At 38.7% G+C, this 21763-nt stretch overlaps 1 protein-coding gene across 2 annotated transcripts; it reads right to left on the bottom strand.

The window, feature by feature from the left end:
* Positions 1–277: 277 nt before the first annotated feature.
* MAT2B (methionine adenosyltransferase 2B) lies at positions 278–16779 on the bottom strand. 2 transcript variants are annotated; one of them, XM_025388960.1, is made up of 7 exons: positions 16423–16779; positions 7705–7899; positions 5915–6029; positions 5588–5740; positions 2908–3101; positions 1949–2062; positions 278–1429 (listed from the first exon to the last, which is right to left on the bottom strand). In XM_025388960.1, exons 1-7 carry the CDS (start codon positions 16450–16452, stop codon positions 1259–1261), a joined length of 972 nt encoding a protein of 323 aa, XP_025244745.1. In that variant the 5' UTR covers positions 16453–16779; the 3' UTR covers positions 278–1258. The 2 variants fall into 2 exon arrangements, with proteins under 2 accessions (XP_025244745.1, XP_025244743.1); XM_025388958.1 differs by lacking the exon at positions 16423–16779 and adding an exon at positions 14100–14321.
* Between the last annotated feature and the right edge of the window lie 4984 nt (positions 16780–21763).

The following is a 21763-nucleotide window of genomic DNA, read 5'->3' as shown; positions in this document are numbered from 1 at the left end:
CTTTAAGAATATAGTATATAGTACACAGAAGATAGAAATATGTTAATCGACTATGTTTATCAGTAAGGCTTCTGGTCAACAGGTTTTTACTAAGTATTTGGGGAGTCAAGAATTATAGTGGATTTTAGACTGTGCAAGGTTGATGCCCCTAAACCCATACTGTTCAAGGGTCAACTATATAACAAGATTATATAGCTATTAATTTTTAGTTAAAAAAAATCAGTTGGCACAAATAGATACAGTATCTAACATTCTAGGATGGGGTGGTAAGTTCACATTCTGGATCAAGTGTTAATTTTATTGTGTTTTATTCAATATATACTAAACTATATTCTTTTGTATGTATCAGATGTTACATCAGAAGAATGTAATTTTTAAAAATTAAAGCAACAAAAGAATTAATTCGTTTAGAAGTTTGGTCCTTACATTTAAAAAGGTAAGTAAATACAAGAAAACTAAGCATTACATGCCAGCAGTACACATTTATTATTATTCATGAACGGTGAAAAGACTTACAAGGCCCATTATTATGAGTATAACCACACATATGAAATATCACTTAGCGGCGACATGGGATGAAAAGGACAGTTATATATTTATATTAAAAAAATACACGTTTGCATTCAATGTTTGCCTAGGAAAAAAATACATGTACACACGCTCTTTCAAGTGCTCCCCATAAACTGCTATAAAAGCAGGAAGCATCAAACTGTAGAAGTTCCAATATACATAACATGTTGAACTATCTCAAGCATAAAAACTGTACGTAACTTGCAAAAATAAAGTTCCTTTCTTCAAACATTTTGATCTGAGCTCAAGCAAAGCAAATAATGAACACCAATGATTTTTATACCATTTCACACAATTTAAAATAATCAACATGAAAAGGTCAACAGCTTCAAAAATCCTGAAAATATGGAGGTTATGAGAATGAACAATGCGTTTCATCTGAAAAGTCTACAGCAGATCTGCTTCATCCTGGCTCTCAAAGATTTAAGGATCATAATTTACTATACTCAAACTCCAAGTTTAGCCAGGACAAACAAAATGATAAAAAGAAAAATTACTGCAAACAGGGCAACATTGCCCTTTAGTTTCTTTAGACAATTTCACTAGTGCAAGAGCATCATTTACCTGAAAGATCCTAAGAGTCACAATTAAAGTACTCATACAAAACTATTTCCTTTGTTCTTTAAAAAGTGCCACATACTATACTTTTCATTAAAAAAAAAAAAACAAAAAACCCAACACAAATAAACTAATGAAAGACCGTTTGTCTCCATCTCTTGTCAATGAGGAAAGGCCAAAGTGATTCTTTGATTCCAATTCGAAATGGTGTTCGTTGGCCAATGCCCAAGGTCTCCAATTTGGAGCAGTCAAGCTGAGCATTTCTTGGACGCTGTGCTCCTAGGACAGGGCTGTCAGTAATCTTTAAAGAAAGATAAACAAAAAAATCAAAAGTAAGTGAAAGGTTATATTTGAGGGCTTTGTTCCCCCCGACCTTTTTTTTTAATATGTATATATTTTTAAACAGAGATGAGATCTCCCTCCACTGCCCAGGCTAGTCTCAAACTCCTGGGCTCAAGGGATCCTCCTGCCTCAGCCTCCCAAAGTGTTGGGATTACAGGCATGAGCCATTGCGCCTGGCCATTTTGAGGTTTTATATTTGCTACTCATTTTTGCTCTTAGCGTAAGAAATCTGGTTTGATAGTCCCTGGAAAAATAAACCAAATGCCTGTCACGATCAAGACAATAATACATTTTCTACAAACTTCAATACTCATGATCTTCTCTATAGATGATAATTTTGAGAAAAGCAGCACTATGAACAGCCAGCATACAAGCAAAGTTCACTTTGATTAGTGCTGAGAAATGAAGTTACCCAACACAGCAATAATATATACCATAGCGATGGATCTAGAGAAGGTTTTTAAAGCCATGTACTTACAGGTCTTAAGTGACTGCTGGGGAGGTTGAAGGCATCTGCAATTGCACACGCCATTTCATACTTAGTCATCTGTTCATTGCCAGACCAGTGAAAGGTTCCCTTAATTGATGGATCCTAAGAACAATGACACAATGAATTCAATAGTTTCAACTTTTTGAGTTGAGTAGAATAAGAGGTTTGACAAAAAAGCTTATTTAGAATAAGGTCTAGGAACTAAAATGCAACCCTCTTTTTCTGGAAAGCTCTCACCAAGATATCTAAAATCAAATTCCTACTAATACTCCCAGCAAAACACAAAAGAGCAATTTCTGGAATTTAAACCTTAAGAATTTTTAAAATCAAAAAAAGGCTCCAGTTTTACTTAATTGGTGGGAATATAAAATGTGATTACAGATTTTTATAAAAACAGTCCAATTTAATGAGTATTTTTAATTACCCTAAAACAAAAACTTAATAGAACCATTCAAGTTGAGCTAAACTTTCTTAAATATTGTCATGTTATGTATTACAAAATATAATTCTCATATATTAAAAAACTGTGGTCATCCTATTAATATTCTAAACTAAATCAGTCTCATCTTTCTTTGTATGGATATTATATTTAATACTAACTTTTTCAAATGTGCTGGGATTACAGGTGTGAGCCACCATGCCCAGCCCCCAAAGAGTACCTTCTTAACAGACATTAGGTGATTATTTTGAAGTTTTCTAACACTTTGCAATAAAAGAAATGATGGGGTCCATAGTACCTAAGAAATAAATGCAGATAGAAGAGCATACTATTTTTATTCTTCATGAATACAGTGTACTATATATAAACCACTTTTATTTGGTCTAATAGTTTTTAAAAAGCACTTCCGGCTTTCACTCAGTAACACTCCAAGTATAGCTATGAAAGTTCAAGCATGGAAAAGACAAAGTGGACCTTCGCTAAGACAGGTCTCAGGAATCCTTCTTACCAGCATTCTCTTCTCTGCTAGCTGCCGGCACACAGTGGCCACATCTTTGACATGTGTGGGGAACCTCTGCTGCCAGTGATCCATGTTTGCTGACTTGTTGCTGAACTGCACTTTATCAAACATAACAGTCACAGCACTTTCTTCGAGCTTTTCAACTTCCCCATACAGAATAGGAATCCTCAAAACAGCAGCTCCTAGAGAAGAATAAAAACAAATATTTTAAAGCTGACTGGCTCTTAAATTTTGATGTAAGATACAAGGGTGTGGATTTAAATAATATCAAAGTAGAAACCTTGCCTTTTAATTTAAAAAAAGCATAATGACACAGCTCACTTGTGACAATGCAATGTAAAAATAGTCAAGGCCAGGCGCAGTGGCTCATGCCTATAATGCTAGCACTTTGGGAGGCCAAGGCAGAAGGATCACTTGAGGCCACGAGTTCAAGATCAGCCTGGGCATCATAGCAAAAATTGTCTCTACAAAAAATTAAAATGAAAATTAGCTGAGCATGGTGGCACACACCTGTAGTCCCAACTACTTGGGAGGCTGAGTGAGGCAAGAGGATCTCTTGAGCCTGGAAGTTCGAGGCTGCAATGAGCCATGATTGCAACACTGTACTCTAGCCTGGGCAACAGAGTGAGACCCTGCCTCAAAAATAAAATTAAAAACAGTCAAAGGCTGAGTGTGGTGGGGCTCATGCCTGTAGTTCCAGCACTTGGGAGGCCAAGGCAGGAGGACTACTTGAGCCCAGGAGTTCGAGATGAGCCTGGGCAACATAGTGAGACCTCATCTCTACAAAATGTAAAAATATTAGCCATTCGTGGTGGGAGGATCGTTTAAGCCAAGGAGGTCAAGGCTATAGTGAGCTGTGTTCCACTGCACTCCAGCCCAGGCGACTGAGACCCTGTCTCAAAAAACAAAAAAAGAAGAAAACTCAAAAACACATTTGCTAAGTATCTTCTGTCATTTGGACTAGTTTTTATATATAAAAATCCTACATTATTATGATCATTAAAAATAAAACCTATCATGACAACTAAGTGCAATTAATAGTCTTTGGATGCTACATTAAAAAATAAAAGCAATAAAGGACATTTTTGGCATAAATGAGAAAATTCCTACATAGATTTGTATTTGATTACAGTATCATATTAATGTTAAGTTTCCAATGTATGATAACTGCATTGTAATTATTTAAAGAACATTCTTGGTGTTAGAAGATAAAAGGTAAAGTATCTGGAGATGAAATTCAACTAATTATCAATGGGTCTGGCAAAAGCATACGTATAAAACAAATGTGACAAAACATTAAAATTTGTGAATCTATGTGAAGGGTATATAAGCGTTCACATTAGTTTTACAACCACTCATTAATATTTAGATTATATAATGGTCCCTGCTGATGGTATACAATAACATTTTAACTGCAAATCAAACATTTTCTTTTAAATTATATGACAAGAGAACTTAGATATTGCTATGGTTTGAATGCTTTTGTCCTCTCCAAAAATCCATGTTGAAACTTAATCCATGAAGCAACAGTGTTGGGAGGTGGGGCATTTTGGGAGGTGTTTAGGTGGTCATCAGCGCTCTGCTCTCATGAATAGATCAATGCCATTATAAAAGGGCTTGAAGGAAGGAGCACATCCCTTTCTGCTCTTCTGCCATGTGAGAACACAGCATTCCTGCCCTCTTGAGGGCAAGAAAGATCCTCACACCTTGATCTTGGACTTCTCAGCCTCTAGTACTGTGTGAAACAAATTTCTGTTCTTTATAAATTACTGAGTTGTTGGTATTCTGTTATAGCAGCATGAAATAAACTGAGACAATGTATTCAAGGATGATTTCGACAGAATAATTTGTGATACAAGAAAACTTAAAAAAAAACCTAAATGTCCATTAGTAAGGTATTCTATGCTAGGGCTGCTTCTCAAGGCCATAGTACAGTCTAAGGCAGTAGTTTTAGTGCAGGGGCTCATTAAATTAAGTTCTATGCAGCCACTGATAGGAGTAAGATATCCCAGAGCTCGCTCCACTTGTACTGAAATGCAAAGATGTTGAGGGAGAAAAAAACAGGTTATGAAACAACATGCATACATTTTTTGAAAATATATAAAAATGCTTCCACACTTAATCACATTTGGTGTTTCTCTCTCTGAGGCAGCATTTATGAGAATTTTTATTCTTAGTAAATTTACATTTTTTCTAAGGAGTGTATACTTTTTACATAAGATGTGTATTATACACAAACTCACATACAGGAAAAAAGAAACACCATACATATAACAGAATGCTAACACATATAACAGAATACATAAAAACAAAATACATATATGTATTAACAGAATTACATATAAAAGAATACATATACATATAACAGAATATCTCACTCTATTATACTGCCCTGTTTTCTGAAAATAAGTTACAAAAGCTTGCATTACCTGACTTGTTTTCTATGTGTAAAGATGAATATGTAAACACTGATAGTGGAAACTGTCTTGAAGGATTCACGTAGTTATCTCTTAGAATTTTTTATTTTTTTATTAAATATATTTTAATTTTCTCTAATGAGTCATATTCATTGATTAACATTTTAAATTTAAAAACATTTATATGTATAAGTATAAAAGATTTTTAAAGTGTTAAAAAACAATCAGGGGCTAAAGAGATTACATCTTACCTAAATTGTTCTCCAGGACAGCCTTTTCTCCATCTAATTTTGTTTTGCCATACAAATTTAGGGGAGCTGGTATGTCTTCCTCTCTGTAAGGTGGATTTGTTCCATCAAATACATAATCTGAGCTAATGTAGATAAGAAATGCTCCAACAGCAGCTACAAAAAAAAATAAGACAAATCCATTAAATTTTTAGATGACATTACTCTTTCATGGAATTTAGAATGGTTTTTCATGATATATAAAAACGAATAACCATCTACAAAATTTTAATTTTTAAAAACTCAGCAATCACTTAATATTTTATGAAAATTTTATAAAGTCATCATTACCTGCTTCCTTTGCTAAATTCCCAGAAGCATCCACATTAAGTTGAGAGGCAGCATCTGGCTGATTTTCTACAACATCTGGTCTTCTCTCTGCTGCACAATGCACTATAACATGGGGCTGGAAGTTAAGCATTGACGTCTTTTTAACTCAAAATAAAATGAAAGAGGTATTACAGCCTTCTTAAAATTAATTCAGAGAAAAATGTGCATTAAATCAACATTCCTTCAACTAAGAATAAATCATTGTAATTTCTAATGTAATTCTGTCAAGCTGCTTCTTTTCCCTGCAAGGTTCAAACTTAAAATATTTATAGGGACTGAAAAGAGTATTTCATAATATGTAGACACAAACCAGAAAAATAACTGTCAACTACTGTATTTTTATTCTGGTGTGATGGCTCATGCATGTAATTCCAACACTTTGGGAGGCTGAGGTAAGAGACTGCTTGAGGCCAGGAGTTCAAGGTAAGACTGGGCAACATAGTGGTACTCAATCTCTACAAAAAAAATTAAAAATCAGCCAGGCATGGTGGTGTGAGCCTTTAGTTTTAACGGTTGTGGAGGCTGAGGCAGAAGGATCACCTGAGTCAAGGCACTCAGGGCTACGGTGGGCTATGATCGATCTGTCGTACTCCACGCTGGGCGACAGAGTGAGACCCCCTTTGAAAATAAAACAACTGTGTTTCTAGGCTGGGCGTGGTGGCTCAAACCTATAATCCCAGCACTTTGGGAGGCCGAGGGCGGATCACTTGAGGTCAGGAGTTCAAGACCAGCCTGGCCAACATGGTGAAACCCCATCTCCACTAGAAATACAAAAATTAGCCAGGTGTGGTTGCGCAGACCTGTAGTCTCAGGTACTCAGGAAGCTGAGGCAGGAGAACTGCTTGAACCCTGGGAGGCGGAGGCTGCAGTGAGCTGAAACTCCACCACTGGACTCCAGCCTGGGCAACAGAGCAAGACTACGTCTCAAAAACAAAAACAGAACAGATTAAAACAAAAGTGTTTCTTTTTTTTTTTTTTTGAGACGGAGTCTCGCTCTGTCGCCCAGGCTGGAGTGCAGTGGCGCGATCTCGGCTCAATGCAAGCTCCACCTCCCGGGTTCACGCCATTCTCCCGCCTCAGCCTCCGAGTAGCTGGGACTACAGGCGCCCGCCACCATGCCCGGCTAGTTTTTTGTATTTTTAGTAGAGACGGGGTTTCACCATGTTAGCCAGGATGGTCTCGATCTCCTGACCTCGTGATCCACCCGCCTCGGCCTCCCAAAGTGCTGGGATTACAGGCTTGAGCCACCGCGCCCGGCCAAAACAAAAGTGTTTCTAAATCAAAACAAGTTTTATCCCCCAATTTGGACAGGAGGAAAGAGCTATCATTAATGCAATTAACATGATTTAAGTATCTAATAAATCCATGTCAAAGGAAGAATAGTATCAGTGATACCAAACACCTGACCCTGCTTTCTCAGCTCTAAAATGAACATAACTATTTTGTAGTGTTGTGAGGTTTACAGTAACATCTGAAAACCATCTGCAGAGAAAGTATTACTTAGAAGGCACTCTATAAACATTAAGCTTTTTACAAAATGCTTCATATTTGTCTTTGTCAACGCGTCAAAATTTAACTTTAAGGATTACATATGCCATGTCATACTAACTGAAAAAAATGCTACTGCATAATAAGTTAGAGCTTTAGCGCTTTCAAGCACAGTAATTTCCTTGAGGGCAAGGATATTTTCTATATCATCCAGACAATTCTTAATATTGTTCATGTGTACGCTAAAATAACCTAAATCATACCTGAAAATCATGAATGATGTGATGAACTGCATTAGAATCCAACAGATTAACCTGTTCAAATTTTGGTCTTGCTCTTCTAAAACCACAGCCAACAGCATGCCAATTATTCTGCTGAAATTCCTTGTGTACAGCTCTGCCAAGAAGCCCAGTGGCACCAGTAACCAGAACCCTCCTATTAGGGATATTAACTTCCTCCTAAAAGGTGAAGGGGGAAAGAAAGAGTTACTAACTTTGAAAATAATTCTCTCAAATAAATTAGTCACCATCGTTGTTCCCTAAATTTCTTAATTCTACGTATTTCGGTTCATGTCCCATATCTGCAAGCCAATGCTAAAGTTAAGTTAGAGTAATTCCAACACTTTGGGAATGCGAGGCAGGCAGATCCATTGGGCCCAGGAGTTTGAGACCAGCCTGGGTAACATAGTGAGACCCCTGTCTCAATACAAAAAAAAAAGTAAAAATATACTTTATATTTTTAAAAATAAATTTTTAAAATAAAAAGAAAATATACTTAAAAATGTAATAAATAAAGTTAGAACAATGATTAATCAAACCATATAAAAAACTGTATCCCTTAAGAAAAAGTTTTTGCCAGGCATGGTGGCTCATGCCTTCAATCCCAGCACTTTGGGAGGCCAAGGCGGATGGATCACCTGGGCCCAGGAGTTCGAGAGCAGCCTGGGCAACATGGTGAAATCCCATCCTTACAAAAGAAAAAAAAAAAGCAAAAATTAGCTGAGCTACAGGTGGTGCATGCCTGTAGTCCTAGCTACTTGGGAGGCTGGGGTGGGAGGATCACTTCAGTCTGGGAGATCGAGGCTGTAATAAGCAAAGATCATGACATGCACTCCAGTCTGGGGGACAGAGTGAGACCCTGTCTCAAAAAAAAAATTTTTTTTTAATTAAAAAAAAGTTATAATAATCTTTCCCAAGGAAAAGAACACAAGATGATATGCAAGGAATTATGTAGATTTATATTTCCTATGTTAACAGAAAATCCTAGTTTTATGATTGACAATGCCCAAATGAATAAACAGCAACTTTTTTTATACTTTTGCTCCAAGTACCTAAATAGTAAATAACATTACATTTTTCAGTTTATAAGACTTTACAATTTGTCTTGCTCCTATAGCTATGACTGAAGGTGCTCTTTGAGTATCTAGAGAGAAATGTGTTTTAAGTTTACCTATTTTAAGGCCTGATTAGTATTTGGGTCAAATCTGCCAATATATTTACAAGCTGACATTTCTGGTCTTCAGATTTTAATCCCAAATATTCTTTCAAGTCTCAACGATTTATCATACTCTGATGGACCCAAGGTAGAGAATTAATCAACATTTCAAAGGAATTTATGAGGAGGAAAAAAAACTTGGTCCTTACAACACTTAAATGCTTTCTAAGTTTAACCAAATTGGTAAATGTTCCTTAGTTAACCCTAAATTTACCTACATAGAACAGTTAAAATTGGCCAGGCGCAGTGGCTCATGCCTGTAATCTCAGTGCTTTGGGAGGCCGAGCTGGGCAGATCACCTGAGGTCAGAAGTTCAAGACCAGCCTGGCCAACACCGTGAAACCCCACCTCTTCTAAAAATACAAAAAAATTAGTCAGGCGTGGTCGCAGGCGCCTGTAATCCCAGCTACTCGGGAGGCTGAGGCAGGAGAATTGCTTGAACCCGGGAGGCGGAGGTTGCAATGAGCCAAGAGCGCGCCACTGCACTCCAGCCTAGGTAACAAGAGCGAGACTCCATCTCCAAAACAAAAAGCTAAAATTAATAAACACAAAGGATAAGAAAAAATATTTTAAGCAGATCTGTGTTGCTACTGTGAAACAAATAAATTCCTACACACACAAATGAAAAAGAACCATTATTTAGGAAACAATTTAAGTTCTATGTTTCCAAGCATAGTTCCAAAAATGTCCCTTCTTCCCAAGACGGGTAACACCAAGTTTCCCACCAGGATCTTCAATAAAGTCAACTTTTACTATTAAAAAAACAAACCAGTTATTTATCTCAAGAGTTGTTATAGTCACCTAATTCTGAGCTACCAAAAACTTTAAATACATATACAATAACCAAAGACTGTTTAAAGCCCTTAGCTCAATTAAATGACTTAGCCGAATACATACATTTAAAAAAAAAAATAAAAGACACCAAAATCAAGTATTTCTAGCATATCAAAAACCTAAAATGAAAAGACTAACAGGGAAAGATAGTATAAAGGTAAATTCTTAGGATTATTTTTCCTTAGTTTAACCAATTTCAAGACATTTTAAAAGTTGAAAGCAATTTCATTCAGGCTGCGTTGCAAAACTTGGCTCTAAACCAATTGATCTATGAAAACAAGGATTTCAGCCAACAAAATATTTTCTTTGAAATTTGGCAAGAAAACAGCTCTACAAAGATTGAACTGTAAAGAGGAGAAAACATGCCAATTCTAGTACAGATACAACAGACAAAACAATTTACACAGGGTAAATACTGTAAAGATCCCTGAAAAAATACTATAAAAGAGAGAATTTGGTTTCTTCCGAGTTTCTCACTTTTTAGTTCACTGTAGGGAAGCAAAGAACAGGTAACCACAGTTCCCAAGGTCAGTGGTTCTCAGGTTTCAGTGTGCATCAGAATCACCTGGAGGGCTTTTAGATCACAAAGGTCTGGGGTGGGACTTGATAATTTGCAGTCCCAACAAGTGATGCTGATCATTGTGATTTGGAGACTGCACTTAGAGGACAAGGGTACTCTAACTCCAGGAAAGTTCAAAGCTTTCATAAAAATCTGTTTTATACAAGCAAAACAAAAAGCGCCATCTACCTTTCTCAAAATGACAACAGTATCTTTCCTCCTTAAAAAAGAGAACTTGAAATAGAAGCCAAAGCATTATACAATCCACAAAAGTTACTAAACAGTGAATTAAGATCTGCGAACTTCACTGATTCTGTGAAGTACACTTGTTTCATTTTAACATCTGTTAAATGAATTAAAAAAAATAAATCTTAAGAATTGTCATAGTTTGGCAGTATTTTTTGCTAACTTAGTGCAACCTAAATAAGAGCCCAGATGATCTTATTATAATTAAGAGCATTTTGGAGTTGATGCAGTGTTAAGTATAGAGAAGAATAAGGCTCTTTAGGGAATATAACAGGCTTAACTTAAAAAAGGAAGTGGAGTTGCAGGAGAAAATGCAACTTTGTATCCTTATACCCCTAGGTTACTATGTAAGGCCTCCAGTGCGCCCCCGGCCTATTCATGTTAATTTTCAAACAGAATGTTGTGCAGTATCATTTCCATTTCAGTAAATGCTTGCACTTCAGATCCTCACTCTTAATAAAAATCTTCAGCACTGACATCCGACCGCTGGGTACTGTACACTGTTTCATATTTTTTTAGGTAATTTTAGGTAATCTCGGCTACTCAGGAGGCTGAGGCAGGAGAATCGCTTGAACGCGAGAGGCGGAGGCTGTAGTGAGCTGAGATCGCACCATTGCACTCCAGCCTGGGGAACAAGAGCGAGACTTCGTCTCAAACAAAAAAAAGAAAACATGTTATATGAGTATATAATCATAGTTAGTTGTTTTTGTTTTTTTAGTAACAGCAGTTTGAGGCCGGGTGCCATGGCTCACACCTGTAATCCCAGCACTTTGGGAGGCCAAGGTGGGCGGATCACCTGAGGTCAGGGGTACAAAACCAGTCTGGCCAACATGGTGAAACCCTGTCTCTACCAACAATACAAAAACTAGTCGGGCATGGTGGTGGGCGCCTACAATCTCAGCTACTTAGGAGACTGAGGCAGGAGAATCGCTTGAACCCTGGAGGCAGAGGTTGTAGTGAGCAATGATTGAGCCACTGCACTCCAGACTGGGCGACAGAGCAAGAAGGGGGAAGGAAAAAAAAAAAAAAAAAAAAAGCTTGTTAGAAAAGGTATTTCCAAAGCGAGGAACAAGAAGTCCGGTGTTAAAGGTTTTGTCTACAGTAAAAAAGCTGGAACCAGAATCTGAGTCTTCTTGCTTCTCTGGTCAAGTCAAATACACTGCATTTTGTCTCAATCCTTTGAACTAATATTTGGTTTCAAGAATGATTACAGTTTTATCTGTTCTGCCACAAACTGGTGTTAAGAAGTTAATTCTATCTCTATTGATCTAATTCCTCACTGGTACAAGCGGGAGGCATTTAGACAAAATGACTAAGGCTCTTTCAGCTTTAAAGTTCTACATTTCTAACAGTTTCCACATTATTCCTACCACAAGGAGTCCGAATAATTTCGTTCAGTTAAACAAGGTAACTTTTCCTCTGAATAAGCATTACTCCGAAATTTAAAATATGCTAAACAAATATCTCTATTTTTGAGCTCCTATATAAACAGTACTCTGCCTCTTACACTGTTTTGTTGGGGCTTTTTGGTTCGTTCTTTAGAAAAAGAAATATCTCTCTAAAAACTACTTTGGACCTGCACTCCATAAATTATTTTAGCTGTGCACAAGGAAGAAATGGCTAAACACTTTAAGAAACTCAGAATGAAAGAACAAAATGCTATCTAGTTCACTCAAGGCACAATAAAGAGTTGATAATACTTTGCCTGAAGTCTACTTTTTCTCAACTTTTATTATACGGGGGAAAGTAGATCTAGTATCAGTTTAAGTTACTCTAAACGTATCTGCCTCTTATTGTCTAAACTTTGAAGTACGGAATTCAACCACTCCAAGGGACCAGATTTATGGACACCAAAAAAAATTTCTTGAAAAATGAAATACATATAAATAAATGTGGAGCTACTGTTATTATTCTATCTAATCCAATGATACCAAATTGTATAGGTAATGGGAGATATATGGCTCTTTCTGAGTGGTCCAACACAGTTCTCTGGGACAGTGATTTCTACTGTAGCACACTTGCATTACTATCTACTAAAAAATGCCTAGAAAAGTAAAGAATGGACTATTACTAATATGTGGAGGGGGGCTTCCCTAAATGTCAGTGGTAAATGCCTTGTCGTTTTTGGAAACTTTAAAACTTGGCACAGTTTCATGTTTATTTTTTAATTCCCCAGAAACAGACCTTTTAAGTAAACATTACTGGGCTTTACTTTTTAAGATTCTCTAACTACTTAGGTGGGACTGGTCTAACTCCTACTGTGCCCCACAGACAGTATTACTAACAGGAACCACTCTAGGCTGCTTCTCTAACATTAACTATGAGACAGTTCTCGTTCTCATGAGTCAGTAAGCTTTAATTCTACAGGTTTTGACAGCAGTCTGTGCCAAGCTCTTCGTTGTTTCATTTTTAATGAAGGAAAACACGAAAAGCTATTTTCATTTTTATACTGAACTTCTTTTTGTCAAAGTAGATTAAGCTTTATATGCACACGTACACATACGAATGCATACATATAAATGTAAACATACAATACGTATACATGCACTCAGCACCGTCTGGAGGACCTAGGAACATAGAGGTTTAACAGACCATTTATCCTAACTTTACCCTCAAAGAACCAACGTGATTTGAAAACCCTAAACCCTAAATACATTTGGAAGCACGAAAACTGCATTAACAAAAACAGCCATCTCCTATATTCTCTCTTCTCTCCAAAAGACATGATCTGGGCATTAGCAGTGTTCTTATCCCCAGGGTTGGATATGTTCTGTTGTCAGATTAATGCTGGAAGCCCTTAAGTGGAATGGAACAAGATGGAGCGGGGGTGCGAGGGGCACCAGAGATGGATCTTCCAATCATCATCATAATCTTCCTTCAGGGATACTCCGTAGTGGTTCAAAGCCCGAGACAGTCACACAAACCTGTATCTGAATTCCAGGCTCCAACCTTACGGAATGAACGCGGGCCAATGTCTCACCCTCTATGCCTGTTTTCTCATCTCTAAAATGAGGCAATAACAGTATCTCACAGTGGAGGATTAAAGTAAAGCCCGTCAAGGGCATAACAGCGCCGATAACTTAAAGAGTTCCGTAAGTTGTCATCTCCAGCACTGCTATTTGTGTGAAGTCACCTTTTCCTGTTCTTTCTCAAACCTACGAACTTGTAAGATCGAGGAATACGAACCAAAGATGAAGAAACGGGGAAAAACAAAATCAAAACAGACACAACTCTGAAAAACCTCTTCGCCGTCAGGAGCCGAGACTGAACTCGAAAGTAAAATCTCCACCTACTTGCTTCCTGCCGCAGTGGCTGGAAGAAAAAAACACTGACCCGTGTGCGCCGAGATAAACAAACTCGGTGGCGCCCCCCTCGGATCCGGGGCTGGGAGGGTGGCGGTGAGACCACTCCTTGCCGGAGGCTCTGACCCGGGCGGAATACGCCTGGAAAGCCGCCCGCGCCCCGGCGGCTCGTTCCCCTCGGCGCCCCCGCTCCCACCGGAGACGCCCAGGCCGACTCCCTCACCTCCACCAGCCGGCAGCTCCCGGGAACAAAGTGTATAGAGAGCTCTTTCTCCCGCCCCACCATGCCCGCCGTCTTCACGCCGCAGCCTCACCGGCCGCCACCTCCTCCAACCCAGGATCGACGCGGGCCTCAGCTCAGACGCCCTCGGCCCGCCTTCCCTAGGCCCAGAACGACCCCGCTCGCCGCTTCCGGCTTCCGCTGCCATAGCCGCGCCCGTTGATTGGCCACGTTCTGCCGACGCCCCAGAAAGAGGAAGGGCACGCGCGGTCCGCCCCCAGCCCACGCGCCGGTGGTTAAAGCTACACACAAAAGAAAGGCCCTGACCTTAGGCAGCGAACTCAGGTTTTGTTTCGGAGATTTTATTTGTGTGCTTTTTTTCGTCTACTTTTTTTCTATTTTTTCTTGACTCGGGAAAAGATTGAACTGCATCGCCTTGAGTTTCAAGTTTGCAGACTGCTTAGTGCATGAGGATCGACTGAGCAATATATAAAGTAGAATAAAAAGCATTTTAAAGTCATGGGGGCGGGGGCGGAGGTGGGTAGAGCATAATGGACACATCTCTAGAGCCCTAGGTGTGGGTTTTAAAGATTTAGAAAAGACAAGGAATAAAAAGAAAAGGGTTGGCGTTTGAGCCATTTGTCTTCCTGGATGCTTAAAAAAAAACCTGTGTGTGAGATTTCAAAAATGTAAAACTATTTTTAATTAAAAATAAAAAGTTGTGGGGGAAAGGAAGATGAATTACTTAGGTACCTCTTCAAAACGCAGGTCCTTGGACTTTACCCATAATTATATAATGAGAAACGAGCCCAGGGTCCGGCTTCTTAACGGGTTTAACCAGAATCAAGCCCACCCTTTGAGAAACACCGCCTCGGGGACTGCAGGATTGGGCCACGCGAGCCCAGCCTTGGTAAGCACCGGGACTTTAAGCAGCAGCGTGTAATGCTGGGCGTTCTACCACCTTTTTAAAGTCAATCAGCCCTAAGTGCTGATGCCGACTTATTTCCCTTCCAGTTCAAAATCGCAAAAAGTCCCCACCCGGGTCGGACGCCTGTGAAATGTATGCAGAAAGTAAACCCTGGCACAGGCCGTGTAGGATTTGCCAACTTTGCACCGAATAGTCCAACGGTTCTTGTGTGCCCAGGATAGCAAGCTCTAAACGTCGCCCACAAACGTGACCACTGCTTGGATTTTCCTAGGGCCTTTCCCCGTCTCCTAATCCTTTTTGCTTTATTTTCAAACTAAAGACTAAGCAGCCTTTTAAAGAAGTTTTTCCACGTCAGAACACCGAGACTTTCCTTTCTCCCCTACCCCCAACAAAAACTCATTTCTTCACTCGTGTAAACATAAGTTTCTCTAGAACAGTAATCGAAGACAGCCTGAGGTTTCTTCTGTTCCGATTTTTAAAAAAAATACAGGCTATTACTGTTCATCAGTTTAGCATTATTTAGGGAATCCTTGAGGACTGCCCCAGCGCTAAACAAGTATAATCCCGGGACAACAAAGAAGAGGGCGGGAGGAGAGCCGGGGGAGCAGCCAAGATCATCTTAATACTCCTCTCTTAAAAACTGGGAATTCGGTTTCAAGTTTCTAGTCGCAACACATGATGTAATCTTACCTTTCTATGGGAGAAAAGAAAATTAATTCTTCCTTCTTCAACGAGAAGAAGGTTTAAGGGCAAGCATGTGCAATTAGCATTCTGACTCTCAGAGCAGCCTAGTCTTGAGGAACAGAAAGAGTTTAACTTGGCTACTTTCGAGAATCTGACTTGATACTTTCCCCGTAAAAGTTGGGTACAGTTCTAGGGGCATATGTTTGGATATGGTTTTTAATCATTTTCTGTAATGATGGTAGGGTCTATGCGAATCCAACGCCATTCTTACATAGACAATGTACAACTTGGTGTGGTGGTGAAGTCTATACATTTAAAGAGAGCAGCCTGAAACTAAAAGTTATGTTAGCAGATTAAATTCATACAAAGACAAAGAACATCTGGAACACACAACTATAGATAAAAACCTTATTTATGTAGAAACTTTATATACATAATTGCATTTAAAATGGTAAATGAAACTGCAGTTCTGTCTTGCATTTTATTCTTGTCAGCTAATGAGACTTAGCTGAGTTCTTCATAACCTGGTTCTCTAGGTCAGTAACTAAAGTTGGCTTATTCTTCCTTGTCCCGAGGTTATGTTTTAAGGAAATGAATGACTCTCGTTTCTATTTTCTTTACACAACAATTCTGTTTTTAGCAGGCGTTCACTGGAATGCTTTTAAAGCATCTCTTACTCTAGAATGCTTCATTTCTTGAATTGCTAGTTCTTACCTGCTCCATGTCCTCTGGCATTTCAGGCATGACTCCAGAATTATTTCAGGAGAGCAGATACGGGATGGGTCTTAGCCTCTGCCTTCTCTTGCTGGGTCTTTGTTCGCTGCTGCCTGCAGAGAGCGCAGGCACGCCAAAACGTGAGGCGCAGCTTCACTTGACCTTTTAAATTAGCATTTTGATTCCGATCCCGGAATCTCGTGCAGTTTTCCACATGGCAGTAAGCTGGTAGCTGATTCCCCGTGGTAGTCTCGAAAATACCCAATGAGAAGTTTCATGTTTAATTGCCAGTCAAGCCTGGGTCTATTTGCAAAACTATTTGGTAGAACTATTTAACAAAAACAAAAACAAAAACCCAACAACTTCCTGTCAAGACTGGTTTTAGTTTTCTCTTGCGGAAGAAGAGTGAGCCACGCTTTTGGAAAGCACACAGATCATGCCGTTGATTCCTGTTCTAAAAGGCACCGTTTTCTGTCATTTTATTTAGTTACATCTTATTGCAACAGATTATGTTTAGTAAAATTCTGCAGTGCTTTCCCTTCCCAGAGTGCTTTTTAATTATTTCAAAGGAGAGTAAAAGGCGGTGGTGGTAACAGCACGCAAGAAGTAAAATGCAACGGGTCATTTCCATTAATACTACCCTGCCCTCTGAGAAAATGGTAGATGGAGTGGACTTAAGTTTCACAAAGCATTAAGGACTTTTAGATAAGTGATTTCCAAACCTGCCTGCACCACAGAACCTAAGGAATGAAATCATTCTCTAGGAGTGAAGCCCAGTAATCTGTTTTCGAAGACTTTGAAGGGTAATGAATGTGCTCAGTGAGCTTTGCACCGCTATTCTGGATTATGGCTCTGTACCAATTTAAGAACATCAAAAATTGCCATTCGAATTGAACTAAAAGAATCATCTAACTTTTAATGTTATATTCATTTAGAGCACACAGCACATGGTAAACTCTAAGAGGCATTCAGAGAAATCTATTAATATAAATTATGAAGAATTGTTGTGTGTGTTTGCATTTGTGAACAAATGTGAACCTGAAAAAGCCAGTCTTTCAAGATGGATCCCAAGTCGCTAACTGGGCATAATGTATTTATTTTTATTGTTTCAAGACAGGGTCTCCCTCTGTCACCCAGGCTGGAGAGCAGTGGTGCCATCACAGCTCACTGCAGCCTGGAACTCCTGGGCTGCACGTAATTCTACAGCCTCAGCTTCCCAAGCAGCTAGGACCACAGGCGTGCACAACCACCACCAGCTAATTAAAAAAATCTTTTTGTGTGTTTAGAGACAGGGTCTTGCTATTGGGAGGGGAAATCTCTCTCTCTCTCTCTCTCTATATATATATGTATATATATATATATATATATATCTGAAAAGGACTAATATTCAGAGCAATTAACTCCACAACTCGATAATTTTTAAAAAAACAAGTTCTAAAATGGACAGAAGTTTTTAACAGACATTTGTCATGTCAGACCTCTATTGACTCCAACAGGAATGGCATCGTGTATGAGAGGCTGAAGAAAAGACCCAGAGACAATGAACCAGATATAGGGTTTATTGAGGGAACTTAAATACAAGGACAGTCCAGTGGCAGTGGGCTGGACGGGAGAACCACTGCCGTTTGTAAAAAGTATGGTTTATATAGCATTTTCACTTAGCATGTTCCACCTAGCAACCTCCATTTAACCCATAACAAAGGGCCTCCATCACCTGTATAGCTTGTGTTGCAAGGGATGAACCAGGGATTCAGATGTCCTCCATCGATAAGGAGTGAATATTCGCCTTGGCCATTCCTGGATTCTTTAGCTCCAAGCACACATTCTTCTTAGACCACAGGGTCATTCTCAGGGTAGGCTTAAAGTTATTGCTGTCAGGTGGATCTGCCATACAATGCTATTTATTTATTTATTAATTATTGAGACAGAGTCTCACTCTGTCTGCCAGGCTGGACTGCAGTGGCACGATCTCGGCTCACTGTAACCTCTGCCTCCCGGGTTCAAGCAATTCTCCTGCCTCAGCCTCCCGAGTAGCTGGGATTACAGGTGTATGCCACCACACCCAGCTAATTTTTGTATTTTGAGTGGAGTCAGGGTTTCACCAGGTTGCTCAGGCTCGAGCTCCTGACCTCAAATGATCCACCTACCTCAGCCTCCCGAGGTGCTGGGATTACAGGCATGAGCCACCACACCCGACCTGGACAACACTTTAAAAAGGAAGATATAAGAATAGCTGATAAGCACATAAAAAGATGCTCAACATTAGAGAAGCAAATTAAAACCACGTGAAGATACCATTACATACGTAACAGAATGGCCAAAGTTAAAGACTGAAAGCATCAAATGATAATATAAGGGAGGCAAATTTTACTTCTGTCTTTTCAGGGTTTTTCAGCTAGACTTAAGAATTAAATTAAGGTAGATCAACAGGAAAAAAGCATACAAATCTACTTTATACAAGCGTTATGTGGCATGGGTCCTTCCTAAGAAAGTGAAGACCCAAAGATGCAGTTAGAGTTGCAATTCAACACCAAATTAGACAGAGTACTAACTTGGGAAAAAGTAACTACATTTTTGAGGCTAGAAGATCAGTTATTTTAATAAGGTTGGTACAGAATTATCTGGCATTCACTTCCTGTCTTTGGTGATAGGAATGTTACTTTACTTCTAGTATGGGAGGGCATCTTTCATGTGGGAATGTCATCTCCTGCTTTTAAGAAACAGAAAAGTCACAGTGATCTTCTTGTGCCTGCTGTTTTTTAAGTGTCTTTAACTTAAAATAGTCAAAATGCCAGGGTGGCATATTTTGGGATAGCATATTCTCAACTCCTTCACTAACAAGCATTTTGAATAACTAGAATACTCTTATTGCTGGACGGAGTATAAAATGATACAACCACTTTAGAAAATTGAAAGTTTTTATAAAGTTACATGTATGCCTCAGAGAAATAAGAACAATAAGAAAAAAAAAAAGGAATAAAATAAAATAAAGTTAAACATACACCTATTCCGGCCAGGTACAGTGGCTCACGCCTGTAATCCCAGCACTTTGGGAGGCCAAGGAGGGTGGATCATGAGGTCAGGAGTGTGAGACCAGCCTGACCAACATGGTGAAACCCTGTCTCTACTAAAAAAAAAAAAAAAAAAAAATTAGCCGGGTGTGGTGGTGTGTGCCTGTAATCCCAGCTACTCAGGAGGCTGAGGCAGGAGAATTGCTTGAACCCGGGAGGTGTAGGTTGCAGTGAGCTGCGATCGTGCCACTGCACTCCAGCCTGGGTGACAGAGAGAGACTCCATCTCAAAAAAAAAAAAAAAACCAAAAGCAAACAAACAAAAAACATACACCTATTCCATGACCCAGTAATTCCACTTCTAGGTGCTTACCGAAGAGAAATAAAATACATGTTTATAAAGACTCACACAAGAATATTCACAGCAGCTTAATTCAAAACAGATTAAAACTGGAAACAACATAAACATCCATCAGCAGATGAATGGGTAAACAAATTGTGGTGTATCCATACTGTGGAATATTACTTAGCTATACAAAGAAATGAACTGTGTAAATGAATCTCAAAGTCATTATGATGAGTAAAAGAAACTAAGTACAAAAAAGTATGATTTTACTTATGTGACATTCTAAAATAGATTAATTTATCGTCATCTTGTCTCCCAAATCTAATCTTCCTCTTAACCTCCCAGGTTTGTCTGAAAGATACTGTTATACTGATTAACTCAGCTAGATTCAAGTATGCATATGAAAATTTATTAGGGGATAAAGATAGTAAATTTAAAATGGATCATTAAAAAAAAATCAGGCTGTCAATGCTTTGTGTGGAAACTGAAAAAAAAAAAAGACTGGATTCTAATTCACTTATACTAAAATAAGTTATTTACAAATTTAAAAAGTTGAACTCTTGTTTCATTTATCATGGTTAAAAAAAGTTAAACTATAACAAAAGCATGAGAAGAGTATATATAAAATAATCTTGATGTGAGGAAACCTTTTATAAGCATATTATGCCATTTAGAAACCAAAAGGGAAAATATCAATAAATTAAACCACATAGATTATTGTAAACAGCTGCACAACAACAATAATGATAATTAACAAAGTCAAAAGACAAACTGAAGGAAAATAAGATCAAATGTAAAAAGCAATTCACAGTTGATAAAGGTCAAAAGGCAAAATCACATAGGACAACATGCTGGAACTTACCAGTAGTCAAGAAAATGAAAATTAAACTTGACAATATTTTAAATTAACAGATTGAAAAATATCTAAAGACTAAAGCTTTTTATTAAAAAGTAATATTTTTGTCTACTTTGTTAACTATGGTGTTTATTTGTCAAGATAGGCTAGTTTTACACTAGGGTAACAAATCCAAGATCACAGTGCTTAACCTTAGAAAGTTTTTACTTCCCAGTCAGGCTATACATCAGAGAAGTCAGCCAGATCTCTGCATCACACAGTTTCCCAGAGAGCAGGTCCAGGGAGCTTCCTCCCTTCAGTGGCTTCAAAAATATATAAGAGAACATTCCAGGCAGATGAATCAAGTGCACAGAAGATAGGCCTACTCAGCCTAATGTGCTCAAGCTTCTGTAAGGAGTCCAGTGTGGCTAAAAAGAATAAAATAGGGAAAGCTGGGCCAGGTGGCTCACACCTGTAATCCCAACACGTTGGGAGGCTGAGGCATGTAGATTGCTTGAGTCCAGGAGTTTGAGACTAGCTTGGGCAACATGATGAAACCCCATCTTTATAAAAAAAAAAAATGCAAAAAAATTAGTTGAACGTAGTGGCACATAGCTGTAGTCCCAGCTGCTTGGGAGGCTGAACTGGGAGGATCACTTGAGCCTGGGAGGTTGAGGCTGCAGTGAGCTTCAGTCTGGGCAACAGAGCAAGACCCTGTCTCAAATAAATAAATAAATAAATAAATAAATAAATAAATAAATAAATGGAGAAGGAGAAGAAAAAAAGCCAGAGAAGGAAACGAGTGGAAGTGTGAGATTGTAGATCTGTTAGAGCCTTTTGGGCCACTGGAAAGACTTACTTCAGCTTTCACTTTTGGCATATCCAGATATCTGCCACAGACTGAATAATCCTTTAAAGACAGATCAGCTTATTTTACTACTTGCTTACAACCTTTCAGTAACCTCCCATCTACAAGGCCCTGCAGGATCTGTGCCCCATCTTTGACTCCACCTTCCTTGTCTGCCCTTCTCCTCAAATAGTATACACCCCAATCTTAATTAGACTCTCATGTTTTCCTCTCTCATAGTATCCTATACCTGTATTTTATAGCATTTAAAAGGTGTATGTGACCATTATTTACTTCACATCT

The sequence above is a fragment of the Theropithecus gelada genome, chromosome 6, assembly GCF_003255815.1.
Source record: "Theropithecus gelada isolate Dixy chromosome 6, Tgel_1.0, whole genome shotgun sequence".
Classification (NCBI taxonomy): domain Eukaryota; kingdom Metazoa; phylum Chordata; class Mammalia; order Primates; family Cercopithecidae; genus Theropithecus; species Theropithecus gelada.
Note: the sequence above shows the minus strand (reverse complement) of the source record. Positions and strands in the feature narration are given on the sequence as shown.